This window comes from Mustela nigripes, chromosome 4 (genome assembly GCF_022355385.1).
Source record: "Mustela nigripes isolate SB6536 chromosome 4, MUSNIG.SB6536, whole genome shotgun sequence".
Taxonomy (NCBI): Eukaryota; Metazoa; Chordata; class Mammalia; order Carnivora; family Mustelidae; genus Mustela; species Mustela nigripes.
This window is the reverse complement of record NC_081560.1, coordinates 17,582,733-17,599,340: the sequence shown is the minus strand read 5'-3', so window position 1 is coordinate 17,599,340 and position 16,608 is coordinate 17,582,733. Positions and strand designations below refer to the sequence as shown.

General features: G+C 49.1%; 1 protein-coding gene across 1 annotated transcript in view; it reads left to right on the top strand.

Annotated features, from left to right (window-relative positions):
* Window positions 1-16,608, top strand: part of STRA8 (stimulated by retinoic acid 8) — a 31,695-nt gene that overhangs the window by 3,448 nt on the left and 11,639 nt on the right. The window contains exons 2-5 of the mRNA XM_059396355.1: window positions 5,525-5,660; window positions 12,914-13,142; window positions 15,375-15,450; window positions 16,031-16,115. Coding sequence (XP_059252338.1) covers window positions 5,596-5,660; window positions 12,914-13,142; window positions 15,375-15,450; window positions 16,031-16,115 — 455 coding nt within the window. The 5' untranslated portion in view covers window positions 5,525-5,595. The remainder of the gene's footprint in view (window positions 1-5,524; window positions 5,661-12,913; window positions 13,143-15,374; window positions 15,451-16,030; window positions 16,116-16,608) is intronic.

The following is a 16,608-nucleotide window of genomic DNA, read 5'->3' as shown; positions in this document are numbered from 1 at the left end:
CCCCTCTCCACCTATCAAAATTGCATTTAAAAAAAAATATATCATCCAGTATTGATAAAAATAAAATGAAAGGGGTATTCTCATGAACTTCTTTTCCAGGAATGAATTTATAAATGACCAAGCCCCCCAGAATGTTCTTACTCTTGAACCCAATGATTCTACTCCTAAAATTCCCCTTAAAGAAATAATAAAAAATGACAAGATTCGTGTCCAATAGGGTTGTTTCTAAGAGTATGACTTATTTGTAACAACGAAAGTTATTTACAGTCGTGGAAGTTGTAAGTACTTGGAGGCCAGAATGGTATGTCCCCCAACAACTGAATGAGGAAATTGTACTTCCCACTGAGTGTCAAACTGCAAAACCCTCTCAAATGATCAGACACCAAAGACACAAACTCCATGGAAAGACAGAAAAGCTACTAGGCTCACAGGACTGGATTGAAGGGCATCAACTCACAAAATAAATATGGTGTCAGTCAAAAGAGGTTTTAAATGCAGAAATCCAGAGAAGTACTATGGGAAGAGCCCAGGGAAACCCTCCTGCCCAGCTCAGCCAGTGGATGATGTCCTTGTGTTCTGTCCTCTGTCTTCCTCAAGATGAGAAGGAGGCTGTAGACCACCCCCAGCTAGACCATTAAAGACACCTCACTCCCCTTTTCCTGGTTCTAAGTTCACCAATGGCCCATCTGATTCTCCTGGCACTTGACTACATGAAGATTTGTGGCATCGTGAAGTCTTTCTCCTGGCAAGTTAAAAGGGAATTTCCGGTTATGACAGCCTTCCCACGAACATGGAAAGGGCTGTCGCTTATGTCAGTGCTCCCATGAACCCTCCCTGTCCCCATGACAGTTGTATTGCTCATTGAACACTGAAACACGGGACACTGCGATGTCTCCCTCTCAGGGCCATGTGCAGCCAAGTCACCACGAATCCATCCTTCAGAGCCTGCTCACCCCTGGCCAATGTGAGAACCGGCTTCAGCCGGCCTTTTCCCACACCTTCACGTGCAGGAGTCTATTCGTGATTTCCACGGGGAAAAAGAAATGTGAAATAATCAAAATATTCCACATTTGGAGAAAACTTAAATCATGCTACATGTATCCCATGCAATATTGTATCATTGTTAAGAGTCATGTTCCTTTAAAGACTAATTACTTAGAGAAAAAGTCACACAGCATGTCAAAAATGTATGATTCACACTGCAGAAAAAACTCCGGCAGTTTCTTATAAATTAAACATGCAATTACTGTAGGACGCCCTAAGGGTACTCTTGAGTATTTATCCCAGAGAAATGAAAACTTACCTTCATGTGAAAACTTGTACATGAAAATGTATAACAGTTTTATTCCTGATAGTAGAAAACTGGAAACCACTCAAATATCCTTCAATTCTTCTTGATAGAAGCTAAAATAAGCAGGGCCAACAGGCGATCTGAGAACCCAGAGCCAAGCCGTCCTACCTCACCTCCTTTGGACAAACAAACTGTGGTCCATTCATACCGTGGAATCCTATTCAGCAATAAAGAGAAACGAATTAGGAGCTCACTTTGGCAGCGCATATATGAAAAAGAAATGAATTAGTAAGATACACACGACCTGGATAGATCTCAAGGAGATTTGCTGGAGAAAAAAGCCTATCTCCAAGGGTAACCTGCATACCAAAGATAGGGTTCTATTAGTATAACACTTTGGAAAAGACAAAATTTAGAATTTAGAGATCAGATCAGTGGCTGCCAGGGTTCAGGGGTGAGTTGGCACATATGTCAGGTCAGCGGTATGATTACGAAAGGGTCCAACAGGGCTCTTTGTGGGGATGGAAGTGTTCTGCATCTTCTCGGTGCTCATGTGTGTGTGAACTTACATGTGTGAAAAATTGTAGAGAACACACACACACACGTGTACAAGTAAGATTGGGATATCTGAATAATACTAGATTATAAATTTCAATATTCTGGTTGTGCTACTGTACTTTAGCTTTGCAAAATGCTACCACTGGGGGAAACTTGGTACATAGATCTCTTTGTATTATGTCTTACAACGACATGTGTGTCTACAATTACTTCAAAATAAAAAATGTTTAATTTGGGGGCGCCTGGGTGGCTCAGTCAGTTAAGTGCCTAACTCTTGGTTTCAGCTCAGGTCATGATCTCAGGGTCGTGAGATGGAGCCCTGAGTCGGGCTCTGTGCTTAGAGTGGAGTCTGCTTGGGATTCTCTTGCTATCTCTAAAAATAAATAGATAAATAAATAAACAAAAAGTTTTATTTTGAGAAGTGTGCTACACAACTGTAAATATTAAATGGTTGCCTTATATGATATCTTTGATATATACATACACACACAATGTCTATAAGTATTGGCTATACATGCTGGAGGTGTGAATTTTATGGGTGATTTCTGATATTATCTTTAGGATTTTTAATATTCTTCAAATTCTTTACCATAAACACATATTGATATTATTTTATAGTTATGATGAATATCTTTAAACATAGCATGTTCGTTTTTCAGAACCATATTTCAGTGTTGACACACACAAAGATCCTATCAACTGTCCCCCCAAAACTTTTAACTGCCAACTGCTGCCAAACTGAGAATTCCCAATTCTGTGCTTATACAATTCAATCTTTGGAACAAAATATAGGACCTCATACCTGAACTCTGATAATCAAGTTGTGACATTTCTCTGCCTTCCTCATCTGTAATAAAGATCTCAGATCAGAAAGACTCTGAGGTCCTCCCAGCTTTTCCAGGCCATGGGCCTCCCTCTGGTATAAGGCACCTGCTGGGAACTGTGGTCTGTCTTTCTAGTGATAATGAGCCCCAGAGACTGAAAATGAATCACCTTTCTCAGACCACTGTGATCATATCTCCTGAGGAGTAGCTCAGATCAGAGTGAGAACCTGCCCTCCCACCCCAGCCACGCCTCCATCTTCCACCCCAGAAGGCTGCCAAGTCCCATTTACACAGGGCAGTAAACAACCAATAATGGCCTTAGGCTGCCAGGAGCAGGGATCCATAGGTTTATGAGTCTATAAAATCATTTACTTTCACTGCTGGGACAATCCAAGACTTCCAGGTTAATAAGTAATACCACCTTCACAGACAGGGGAAGCCTGCATGAAGGAATTCCAACCCTATCTCCACACTTCCTAAAAAACAGCTCCCTGACCTTTGCAATCTTGCTTCTATCTATTATGCTGACTGGGGCAGCCCCTCTGCGGCCCACTCATATATACATATGAGTATATACACACATGTATGAATGAATGTCCATAGGCACTTTAGTTCTCTCAAGAACCCTAATACACATTGCAAAATATTTCTTCACTTCCATAGGAATTCACCTGTCCTTCATTGTTGTCCAGCACATGGAATACTGTGCAGCGTGAAAACCCTTCACCCCTGTCCTTTACCCCCTCTGACCCCATATCTCACTGTTTTCCCTTGTACTCAATCCCTCACTCTGTTGTCAGCCACAGGGACTCCTTGATTTGCACTCAGAACAGTCTGCCCCAGGACCTTTGCACACACTATGCCCTCTGCCCAGAACACTCTCCCCGCTGATAAACACACAGCTTGTTCCTTGGCCTCCTTCAAGTTTTGGCTCAAATCTCTTTTCTGAGGGCTCTTCTCTGACCACACTATTTAAAATGGGCCCCCTCCCCTATACTCCCTATTTTTCTCTGTAATATACATACTCTCTTTTTTAAAGATTTTATTTATTTATATGAGAGAGAGTGAAAGAGAATGAGAGAGAGCATGAGCTGGGGGAGAGGAAGAAGCAGACTTCCTATTGAACAGGGAGCCCAATGCAGGGCTCCATCCCAGGACCCTGGGATCATGACCTGAGCCGAAGGCAGAGACTTAACTGATAGTCACCCAGGCACCCCAAGACCACATTTTCTTTATCCATTTTTCTGCCAATAGACATCAAGGTTGTTTCTACCACTTGGCTATTGTGAATAATGGAAAATGAACACAGGAGGCAGACATCACTTTAAGATCCTGCTCTCAATTCTTTTGGATAAAATACATAGAATTGGCGTTTCTGGATCATAGGGGAGTTAGTTCTACTTTTAATTTTTTGAGGAAACTCCCTGCTGTTCTTCACAGTAGTTGAACCATTTTACGTTTCCACGAACAGTGCACAGGATTCCAAATTCTCTACATCCCTGTCAAACTTTTTTTTTTTAATATACAACAGCCATCCTAATCAACATGAAATGATAGTTCTTTGTGCTTTTGATTTGCATTTCCCTGAGGTTTAGTGATGTTGAGCACTTTTTTTTTTTAAATGTATCTGGTGTTTATCTGTACATCTTAAATAGAGAAATGTCTAAGTCCTTTGCCCACTTTTTAAAATTTGAATTCAATTTAGTTAACATAAAGTGTAGTATTAGTTTCAGGGGTAGAATTTAGTGGTTCATCAGTTGCATACAACACCCAGTGCTCATTCCATCATGTGCCCCCCCTTAATGTCCATCACCCAGTTACCCCATCCCTCCAACCCCCTCCCTCCAGCAACCCTCAGTTTGCTCCCTGTAGTGAAGAGTCTTTTCTGGTTTGCCCCCCTCTGTTTTTTATTTTATTTTCTTTCCCTTCCCCTACGATCATCTTCTGTTTTGTTTCATAAATTCCACATATGAGTGAAATCATATGGTATTTGTCTTTCTCTGACTGACCTAAAAGTCATTTGTTTTCTCATTATGGGGTAATAGGAGTACCTTACATACTTTGGGTACGAACCCCTATTAATCCCTTATCAAATACAAGATTTGAAAATACTTTCTCCTATTCCATAGGCTGCCTTTTCACTCTGTTGATTGTTTTTTCTGTTGTGCAGAAGCCTTTTAGTTTGACCTAATCCCACTTGCCTATGGTTGCTTTCCTCGATTGTGCTGTTGGTATCATATCCATGAAACCATTGCCAAAACCAATGTTATGAAGGTTTCCCCCTACATCTTCTCTGAGGAATTTTATAGTTTCAAGCCGCAACTTTCTTTATCAGTATTTGTACAGGTCTTTCTACACTGCAAAACATTTTCATATACATTAAGTCCTTAAAATAGAAATCTCAGAAGGAGGTTCCTTGGAAGTTGGTGTTGCGTCATGATGACAGGCTCTGAGCCTTTGGGAGTTTTACTCTGGAGGTCAGGGGAGGATGGGAATTCTCATCCTAGGACATGTCTTGGGAATCCTCTATCAGCTCTCCTACTGGAAAGGGTTGAGCCACACTGGCTTAGCAATCCTGATCCCATGAAGGAGCTTACTATATCCAGAGGCTCTCCCGGAAGCCAAAGTCTGGCCTTGTGCCAAGGAGATGGTAGGCAAGAGCCCATCTGGGATTGTGTTCCAGGCTTCTTTTAGCAGAAAGGAGAGCCCTTACCTGGAGTCAGAGAGTATGCCCTTCTGCTGACGTCTACGATTTTCATCCCTCCCTAAGAGTCACTAGCCACAAACCTTGGTTCAAAGCTGTGGGTCTTTTGTTCTGAAACTTATCATGTAAATTTCTCTCTGGCCTCAGGTAGCTGATATTCATCTCACTAACCATCACCCCAAAAGGCATGCAGAGCAGAGAACCCAAAAGAACCTTAGATGTGCGGACCTTCGGCAAATCACTGCCCTTCTCTGCGTTTGGCTTCCCCATCCAGGAAATGGAGGTAAGAATCTTCACAGGCTTGTCCATAAGGACTAGGAACATAGTAGAGACTCAAGACACAATCCATCACTCTCTCATTTCATTTGAAGGATAAGAAAAATGGTGGAGTCTAAGGCCCCTGCCCTTTATCACATGAGGTGGATAAAAACCAGCAATGGGGAAGAAGTACATAGGCTGTCCTTCCAACCAGAAAGTCAGGGCCATGGGGCACAGACCAGGGGAAGCCATACTAGGTTGGCATTAATACAGGGATCTTTGCTAGTGGACCTGGTGCTGAGCTGGATCCAGGAGGTGGGAGTGCCCCCGACCCTCCACCCAGGGCAGGATCTATGTTATGGTGGGGGCATATTCCAAGGCAGGAGCCATGTTACTGCAAGAGGGTATTTCAGGCCAGGATGTATGTTACTGTGAAGGAATATTTCAGGACAGGATCTATGCTACTGGGTAAGGTGGGTATTGCAAGGGCAGGATCTGTGTTACTATGGGGGATATTTCAGAGTGGATCTATTTTACCATGTATGGGAGATATTTCAGGGTAAGATCTATGCTGCTGTGTAAGGGGGGATATTTCAGGGCAGGATCTTTTGTCACTGTGGAGAGATATTTCAGGGTGGGATCTATGCCACTGGGAGGGAGGGGTCAGGGTCAAAAGGTGACAGCGTGTGTGGATGTTGCCGGGGAGAACTGTGATTGTATCAGAAACCGAACAGAGCCACCAGGAGGTACCAGGGTTCATGAGCAGAGCCTTCCTCCTCACAGCTGTGGGGAAGGTTGGCTGAGCAGACAGAGATCTCCATTTTCAAGAAAGAAATCAGGCGGCTGCAGGTAAGGAGTTCTCTTAGTAATACCCCCTTGTCCCAGGGCTGCATTTTCTTCTGGGTGCAGATCTGTCCCCCAGTGGGGCACATCCGGGAGGCAGGTGTGTGTGGTAGCGGTTGAAGGATGATGTTGGGGAGGGGTGATTCGATAAAAACCTGGGGCAGGTAGGTTTCTGAACCTCTCTGTGTCCTCTCAGTGCCCAGACGAGGCTCTCGAGGACACAGCCTCTGCTCCCGGGGGCCCCAGCAGAGCTGTGGGTGGGCTGGTGGTGGGAGGCCAGGAGCAGGACCAGGGGAGAGAAACCAGGGAGTGGGGGCAGAGGGGGAAAAGCAGCTCCTCAGGGGTGCTCAGAGACCCTGCATCCAAGGCTGCCCCAGAGCCAGAAGGGACAGGGCCTCAACCCAAGTGGAATTTGGATTGAAATGAACCTTTTACACTTACCCTGAAATCGCAGGTGCTTTCGATGGGACAGTTTCTTTAGACATAACACATAATTTAATGGTCCACCAAAAGCCTTTTAAAGATTAGTCTGCCACTCACTGCAGCTGAATTTCAGGAGGGTCCTCTGAATGGCAGGTGCCCCATGGGCGAGGTTCAGGTAGGGCTCACTTACGGTCCACACAGTCATGGCCAGGGCGCTCCGGGTCAGATTCAAATCCGCGTGCCCCCAAGCCTGTGCCGCTTCTGCTGGGCGCCTGACCCCTGTGTAACCCCTTGCCCCGGGGTGAGGTAGTTCACCCCCAGAGAACAGCAAGGGGGCGCCTGCCCGGCCGGTGCTCCTCATACATGGCCTCGTACTTGGCCGATGCGGTGGACCCTCGGGACAATGTTAGGCCACCGGGAAATACTGCGGCAGGGGGATCCAGCGAAAAGTGGCCAAAAGACCAGAGTATATTCTCTGTTTGGAGAAAAGGAATTTTTCCTCCTTAAATTGGAACACGACCTGCTTCCTCTTGTCCCAAAGAGTGACTCCTTTTTCCACCTCTTCTTGCTATTTTAATCTGAGCTTTGGACGTTCTCTTCTGTGCAACGGCTCTCGTGCGCCGTCCCCAGTTGTTTCTTACCTTCTGTAAGACATCATTCCCCTGGGCCTCCTCTCCTACATGCATCTGCTCTCTTCCCACCTACATGTCTGCATCTTTTCCCTTGACATGGCGAGCCCCTGGTTCTCTGGACCCCGTATTTAAGCTGTCTTCTGTAAGCCTCAAGGTAACTCTAGAAGGTAGGTGTCATCACCCAATTGAGAGACGAGGAAACTGGGCTCCATGCCAGCTGAGTGGGACCAGTTAGGGGATATCCATTCTGTCCTCTGTGGGCACAAAGAGGATGCATGGGGCACCTGGGGGGGCAGAGGCAGTCCCCCCCAACCCCCACCGCCTCCACCTGAAAGGGGGCTACCACCCCCACCCCCACCCCAAGGTGAGAAGGTCAGCTTTCCCTTCTTGCGTCCCCTGCAGACAACTCGTTACTTTCTTGCTTCCACGGCCCGCACCCTCATTGGCCCGCCACCGAGCATCCCCATTGGCTGTGGGGGCCAGAGACACGCTCTGATTGGCCTGCACCCAGTGCCCAGGAGCCAGGTCTGTCTCCCAGCCGGGGCGGAGCCATAGTCCCCAGGCTGGCTGGCCCTCAGGACAACTGTCATGTGTGTCAGGGCTTCGGGTGGCCTCCCGCATGTCCGGGGAGGGGGGACGTCGTGAGCCCGGAGCCCGCCTCCCTCCCTCGGTGCATGAGCATGGACTAAACGCTGCAGGTCCCGTGCCTGAGCATCTTTGGCAAGATGCCCTTGGCCATGTGCTTGTTCCCGTACCTGCCGTGGATCCATGCCTGTGGATCCAAGCGGGCGACCACTGAGGTCTGGGACCAGGCTTACAGTGAGCGTTTGTATCACCACCACAAACCAGACCGTTCTGAGGATGATTCTGGATTTTTTCTCTGACATGGTCTCATAAGCATAATGAACCAAAGGAAGATGCCTGTGGGTTGCAAAACATTATCCAGCGTATTGTGCACGTTTGCCTAGGGTTTGCTGAAGAGAACCACACTCAGATGTTTTGTGGAGTGGCGCTTAAAAATGATGAAAATTTCTCTGAGTCTCAGAGAGGGTGAGGTCATATTAAAAAAAAAAATTCATTTAGGGAGTTTTAAAAATGTCAGCTCCAGTGGGTATTAAACGGCATTTTAATACCTAAGTATTTGGTAATGAAAGTATGCTTTCCCTTATAGATGAGAAATAATAAAAGATAAGGCATGACCATGTGAATCATCACAGTTTCTTTCCAGAAGAATGCATGGAGGCAGCGGTCCTCTGACTTTGTTAGACTGAAGAGTGTGCTTAGCACGCTGATCTGATGAACAGGTTTGGACACAGTAAAGAGCTTTTAAAAGGGAATATATATCAGAGATCTGCACATTCTGAAATGCCTAGAATCTTTGGCCCCAGTTTCCTGAAGAATGAATGGGGTTTGCACAGAGAAAGTACCCAGTGAACAGTTGTCCCTGGGGCCACAGCGCCCAGAATTCCTGCAGATGCAGCTTCCCACGCTGCTGTGGGACCAGTTAGGGGACAGCTCTGGGCTCCATCCATGTCTCATGGGATATGAGCCGCCTGTGCCTTTGCCCCAGATAGTCATAGAATCGTGACAATGGCCTTAGAGAGGCTGAAGAGTTTAAACTATAATCTTGTGAAAGGCTTTCTCCCCTCCTTTCTACAGATAAAGACATTAAGACCTCAGGCTTCTTGGCTTATACAAAGTCACATGTCTGCTTAACACAGAGCTGGAATTACAGCCCAGATCTTGAGCCAGTCCCCACTCCAGCCTGCCTTTCCCTACACCAGTTTATCCCACTAGCCGGCACCATCTCCAGGTGTGGCATCAGACATCACCCCACCCACGGCGGGTCCTTAAGACTAGCTTCCCTCCACCTACCAGCTCCGTACTGACTTCCCTAGATTCGCACATATTCCATTTGCCCAGACATTCAAACTCAGCCTCCGAACATGGCAGGTTTCCTGAGTCAGAATAGGATATCCATGTTCTTGCCCTGGGTAAGCCCTCCCCAGCCGTCTTCTGGGACAACTGGCCAGTGTTCCCAAAGCTTTTTAAACTTCTCAAATGCGTGCTTCTCACTGTGAGTCTGGCTGAGAACTGAATTCAAGAGATCTAATGTTTAGGCTCCAGAGCAGTCTTTTGGGTTTGGGTCAGACGAGCTGTTATTCCCTGCCCCCAGAGTCTTTTCTTAATCCTCTCCTGTCGTTACCCTGTTCTGACTCGACCTGGAGAGGGATATTTTAGATGCTGGATATGTGAATCCTGACCAAGGATCATACTCATTTGTTGGCAAAACAAAATTAAGTTAGAAACTGGTGTGGATGGGACTGGGCGACTTCTTAGAGGAGATGGGCCCGACCCTAGGTATTGAAGGACAATTTGGCTCTCCATAGGTAGAGACTAGGGGTGGGGGACAGAGAGAGGGGCCGCGTCCCCAGTGGGAGGACAGGCAATGGGCCGCAGAATAGAGGGTGGTGGGCAGGAGAGCACATGTTTCTGTTGCTGTAGTGAGAGAAGGGAAAATGGGGGGGGGGGGGGGGGGGGGGGGCTTTAAAAAGGGGGTTTCGGGGGGTGGGGGGGAGGGGGGGGGGGGGGGGGGCGGTGGCTGCTCTTAAAATGCAGATTTCCGGGCCTTGGGGATGACAGCTCAGACTATATTCTCTCCTTAGCACGCTTGGCACCCGCACAGGACATTTAAGAGAAAAGGTTTTGTTTTGTTCTGTATTAAAGAAAACATTCCTTCTCAACCTCATTTTTCCAGTTAGTTCTCTCTTTTCTAGCAAAAGAGCCAACATGGGAAAAAGGCAGAAGGAGGGTCCTGCCTCCCCTCCCCACCGAGACTGTGGCTTCTCTGGTACTCATTCCTGGGCAAGCCACCCCTTGACACAGGTCACAGGTGCAGACGGCACAGACCTCCCTGTTTGATGGCGGCAAAGAGCTCGGTCTGAAAAATACCCACCTCAGCTCCCGTCAGGTCCCCGGCACAAGTCCGCAAAGATACCTCGAGAAGAATGCCTTCTGGAGATCACAGCAGATCGTTCCTAGCAGAGAGCAGGATGCAGCAATTAGGAGTAGACATTTACAACTGTGTGAGGTCTTATCAGCCTTAATGTCAGGCTTAATAGCTGCTTTAATACGTCTCACCATCCCTGCGGCTTGCCCCACCCACCCCCCACCTCAAGAGCTTCTGACTCTGGGCTGAGGTGGGCAGAATGATCTGGGACCATCCTCACCCGCAGTGGCAGGCAGTGAACGCTGTCCCCTGGGGTAGAAGTAATGGGAGGGTCTGTCCCCTGTGGGAGAGGCAGGGAGCTGCACACTTACGCAGGACTGAAACCACACAGCCATTTTGGAATTGGGATGGAGCATGTCTGGGTGGAAGCCTAGGAGGAAAACCGAATTATCAACATCGGCACCTTGAGAACTCCAGATTCCCCACAAGCTCGGGACCTTTGGTGTCAGTATTCTGAGTTCATCAGAGAATTCTGTATCTTGGGAGAACCGTGGCGTTTTTACCTCTGTTCGCCGACCTAAATTCCCTGGGGTCCAGGCACATTCATTTCTCCCAAATTTAAGCAAATAAAGAAAACCTATGTTCTTAGGTTCAAAAGGTTCCCATTGCTCTCCAGGCCGTTCAAAACTTCCCTTGTTTCGCTTTGCCTCCCTTTAAAGATGTGTCCCCGAGCTGGATGGGCCTGTATGGAGTCCGCGGCTGCCCTCCACGTGCTGATGGTGCCTTTGCTGGTAATAAATGTTATAGGAACTTCAAGGTCAGGGCAGACCCCCCACAGCGGCACTCACTCACCACCTTCCGACATTGTTCTGAGAAGCAAAGCGAGGGCAGATACGCCGCTGGAGGAGAGTAAAATGTTCGTAGGAGATTCGCTTTCTGCCCTAAATGGTGTTTTGCTTTATCTTATTTTTCAAAGATTTTGTTTAATTATTTGGCAGAGAGCATGCACAAGCAGGGGAAGTGGCAGGCAGAGGAGAGGGCAAAGCAGGCTCCCCACGGAGCAAGGAGCCCGATGTGGGGCTCAATGCAGGGCTCGATCCCCGGACCCCGGGCTCATGACCTGAGCTGAAGACAGACACTTAACCAACAGAGACACCCAGGCGCCCCATCCTAAGTAGTGTTTTAAAATCCCACACTGCCTGGTCAGCTTCACTGTCTCTGTGGCTGAATTCTCCCCCCAGAGTTTAGCGGGAAAGCTTTTTCAAGCCTCCTCCCCTGGCTCCTCCCTCTACGGAGGAGAATCCATTCCCAGCTCCCAGCTGTGGTTCGTGGAGAGATGCGTCGCTGTGTGCGCCTCGCAGTGGCTCCAACTGTGAACATGGCTGCATCAGCTGGGGAGCAGGCTGCCCCCCAAATGCCTGGGCTTACCCCACGAGATTCAGAGCCGGTGTTGTTGAAGTGGGGCCTGGGCCTATGTATTTCCTCCAGTGCCCCCCAGGGGACTGGCACACATCAGAAATGGCAGGCCCTGGCTGAGGTCGTGCATGGTCCCCACGCAGCCGGACTAAGCTCAGGGCCGTGTGGACCCAGCGGAGGGCTTCCGTTCTAATTCACTCAAAACCCCTGAATACCTCTTGCAGGGGACAGGGGTGATGAAGATGCAGGCCCTCTGTTCACAGAGCTGCCTGTCCTCTGTGGTGGGGTGAGCACCCAAAGGCAGGGTCCCTGTCTTCTGTTAAAACTGTTCTGTATCAGCCCTGGAATGGCTTCTCCTCAGGAAGGGCTCCTGGTTTGTAAACTCAGATGGGACAAGAGACCACATAAGTATCATCTTCAGAACCCACTAGAAGCAGGACAAGGCAAGCCTGCTCCCACTTCTCTGTCCTTATGTGACTTTTTGCTTTCACAGGTAGAAGGCTGCATCTCTTCTATTTGAGTTATCAGATATATGTAATATTATATATTAAAAGGTTCATGACTCCAAGGAACACAGATGGATCTCCTTTTGTATAAATACCTGTGTACCGCTACTCAGATCACAGAGGGGTGATTCCCATGGCGGGCAAGCCCTGAGTGGGTGGGGCACGGGCCTGCTCAGCGTCGCACAGACTGTGAGGAACGAGGTCTCAGGGCCCGGCTGGCTCTCCTTGGCCACCGCCTGTCAACTAACAAGTGTCTGGTGATTACCGGCAGTGTTCCGGAAACTTTCGTGTCTGAAGCAGCAGCACCCTTTGACTGTTGAGTCAAATAGGAGTGGTTTGTGTTTCTAGGAGTCCAGTTCAAATAATGGATTTTTTGTCATCTATTATTGTGTATCTGTTATTGATTGTATTCACTGGTTGGGGCCCCATTCCTTGGGAATGATACCCCCTTTCTTTCTCCTTCGATCTTGCCTTCCTCTTTCTTTAACACTGCATCTTTATTATTTAGGGCCCCCAAAGGGGATAATATTACGTCGCAGCTTCCCATGGCGACCTCCGGAGAAGGCGGAAACCCCAGTGGCAGAGCGCCCCCTTGGCCCCTGGCACAGCTACAGGAGCTCGAGCCACGGGTGGCCCGCCGACGCCTGTCCCAGGCCCGCCACCGAGCCACCCTGGCAGGGCTGTTCAGCAGCCTCAGGAAAACGGTTTACTCCCATTCCGACCTCACAGCCTCGAAGGTATGGGGAGCTGGGTGTGAGAGAAACAGTCTCCAGACAGGGAGGGACTGTGGGGCGAGGGGAGGGAGGACTGGCCCGCCGCTCCCACTCCCACTGCCCCCTCCCCAAGGGTGGCAGCCCGGGTGGGTCAGGGATCCGCTGTGGGCATCTCCGATCGGCTGTTTGTGGCCGCATGTGGGTACAGCAGGAGTTGGGCCTTCCCCACCTGGGACAGACAGGCCTGGCACTGGAAGGGAAATAATAGGGACTGGCCAGCCTCGCCCTCCAGTGGACAGGGTGAGTCTCCAGCAGCAGCTTCTGGACGCTGCCATCTCCATCTCTCTCTCTCTCTTTCATACACACACACACACACACACACGTGCAGCTTGGTTTTGTCCACCAACCAGGTCTCTTCTGCAGGCACTGGAGCTCTCCAGGTCAGCATTTACTTTTTCCTGCTCTAGATTTCACCTCTATCCTTCTGTGGCTTCTTTCTTGCCCTCTTGTGCCTACTTCTTCCTCCTCTGTCAGAGCACGGAGGAAGGTCCAGGTGGTTTGGGTGATGCTGGAAGGCATGAGCTCCTATCATTGGAGGAGCGTTACAGGAGGTTTCCAGCAGGGGAGGGGGCTCTGAGAGCCTGTTCCCCGCCCTCTCGTAACAGAGGAGGGACTGGAGTCAGAAAGGATGCATCAGCCTGGCTGGGGGCAGGATGAGGAGAAGAGCCTCCGTTTCCAGCTCCGGGCCTCGTGCCCAGAGCCACGGCATCTGGGAATGTGTCTTGATTTTAGTGGTGGCCCCCCGAGCCCCTGGGTGCAAGGTACCAGGTAGGGGTGTGAGCGTTTTCCCACCAAAAGAATCGGAGCAGAGCTCCCACCTGCTCTCGTAGAAGGGCGTGGAAGGTGAGAGGTGTGGGGTGGGCTCTTCCTAATCCCTCTACTGAGCCAGGTGAAGGGGCTTAGGGCCAAGAGCCTGTCTGCGCCGTGTCCCCTGGATGGACAGGAATAGGCTGCCTATTCCCAGGGGTCCGTGGAAAACCCCAAAGTCGCTGTCACTGGCCCGTGAAGAAATGCACACAGACTGGGAGTGTAACCAGAGAAAGACCATGTGTTCAGGGCCCAGAAGGAAGGAATGGAAGTAAATGTAGAGGAAAACTCACCTGCACCTGCTACGGTTTGTACCTCACGACGTGGTGGCTGAAAGCCTGGCGGACTGGCCTCCATCCTCGGGAGACATGTTCCGGGCCAGGCTTCACTTACCGCGTCTGTTAAACAGGCACGATAGTAACGGGGTCCTCAGGAGCCTGTGGTGGCCTCTCATGAGGTGGCTGTGTGCAAAGGTGTGGCGCCATCAGAGTGGTTTAAGTGTTAGCATTGCTTCCCAGCATGTTCGCTCATTTAGTCCCTGCCGTTCCATTCAGATCACCCCATTTTACAGATGAGGAAACGGAGGCGTCAGGAAGTCAAACCGTTTGCCTAGAACGGCACAGCTGGGAAACAGTGCACAGACCAGGAGTTCTCTCTGTTCTCTTCCTGTCTCGGTCCTGCTGGAGGGACAACCCTGAATTTTGCCTTTGTAAGATCCAAGAAGGCAGGATCTGAGCTACAGGAGTCAGGTGTAAGCAGGTCCTGTCAGTTTCCTAGGGCTGTCGTAACAAGATACCAGACACTGGGCGGCTTGATGCAACAGAAAGTTATTGTGGTGGACACTTGAGGCTCCAAGTCCAAAATCAAGGTGTCCACAGGGCCACGCTCCCTCTGAGAGAAGCCCTCCCTGCCTCCCAGGCTCGGGTGTTTGTTGGCAATTCCTCACCGTTCCATGGCTTAGAGATGCCGCCCTCTGATCACATGGCCACCTTCTCCCTGTGTCTTCACTTCCTCCTCCCTCTGTGTATGTTTGTCTCTGCTTCCCCACCCCCCCACATTCGGAGATGCTCTTCACTCCCTGTTCATTCCACCTTCGAAGAGATGTGTATATGGTTGCTTGCCCTTTAGAAGCCCTAGTAGTTTGCAGAACACGGCTTGTTTCTAAACATTCCCCATTTCTGGGAGAACCATTTCCAGAATACAAATTAAACTTCATGACTTCTGTGCGTCCGAACACGCTTCCCACCCTTTTTGTTGACAACGTCAAGGAATGTGGCTTCGCCTCTGAGGGAGGATGGCCTCAGACCAGGAATGGACTCCTGTGTCCCTCAAACCATAGACTGGGTGGTGGAAGGCTGGCTTTGCAGCAGCGTCTGTCTCTGTCCTCAGTGGCAGGTTTTGAATAAGGCGAAGAACCACATCCAGGAGCTGGAACAAACCCTGGATAATCTGCTGAAGCTGAAAGGTAATAGACCCCCATCCGTCACCCCCATCTCCTCCCACAGAAAGTATGGTTGGTTTTTCCATCGAAAGCAGAGAGAGTGCCTTAGGCCAAGTGAACAGACACTTACTGCGTGCCTACTGTGTGCCGGACGCTGGGCTGGGCCCAGGGCTACAAGGAGAGTCATTCCCCCGCTCTTGGGGACCTTATAGTCTGGCAGGACAGACAGATGTTGTCAGGTACCTGATCCCATCTTGAGAGACCAGAGAGGACACCAGCCGGTGCTTGTCACACTCAACAGCAAAGCCAAAAACATGGCTCCCTTTCTTGGCACTCAGTCTGGGACAGGCGGTGGCCTGGGAAGGCGGGTCTCAGAAACTGGTGGAAACTGAGCTCTGAACGGGATTTTCAGTGTCTATGGAAAAGGGCCAGTTCAAGAAGCTCACATCTAGAAGGAGAGGGGAAACTGGACCCTTGACTCCCTTTTATTGAATCTGGGGGAGCTCAGGGACCACTCACAGTCCACCTGGATAGTGAGGGCGGGAGAGACTTAACAAAGACCAGACTTCCCCCTTTGTGACCCTTGCCTTCGCTTTCCCAACAGAGTCCTTCAACCTGGAGGATGGGAATGCAAATAGCTTAGAGGAGGTTAAGGCCGAATACGCAAGCATGTACTCTGGCAACCCCAGGTAAGACTCCCAAGCGTCACCTCGTGATGGGCAAGGTGGTCTCAGTGAGGCGGACAGTTGCATTGGGGTTTCCCAAATGATTAGCCACTGATCCCAGCCACACTCATCACGTAAGCCATCTTTTCCTTACCGATTGAAGATACATGCTTTATCCCATACTAAAATCTTACCAATACTTAACATCGTGGGCCCACATGAGAATGGCTAAATTTCTTTAAAAATCATAATAATCGGGATTTTTCACTATCAGTATTTTAAACCCGCAACAATGAAAAGTATGGCATCAGCTCGGGAACAGATTACATTTCATAATTATTAAATTTTAATTAATTACACTGTGAGGGAAATTCAGTGCCTTTGTTCAAGAGCATTTGTGTTTCTTCCCGGGAACTTCTTGTGACTGTTTTTGCCCATTTTCCTGTTGGGTGGGTGGTCTTTTTCTCACATAGTTGTAGAAGCCCTCTACGTGTACCAAGAAATTAGCTCTCTTTTA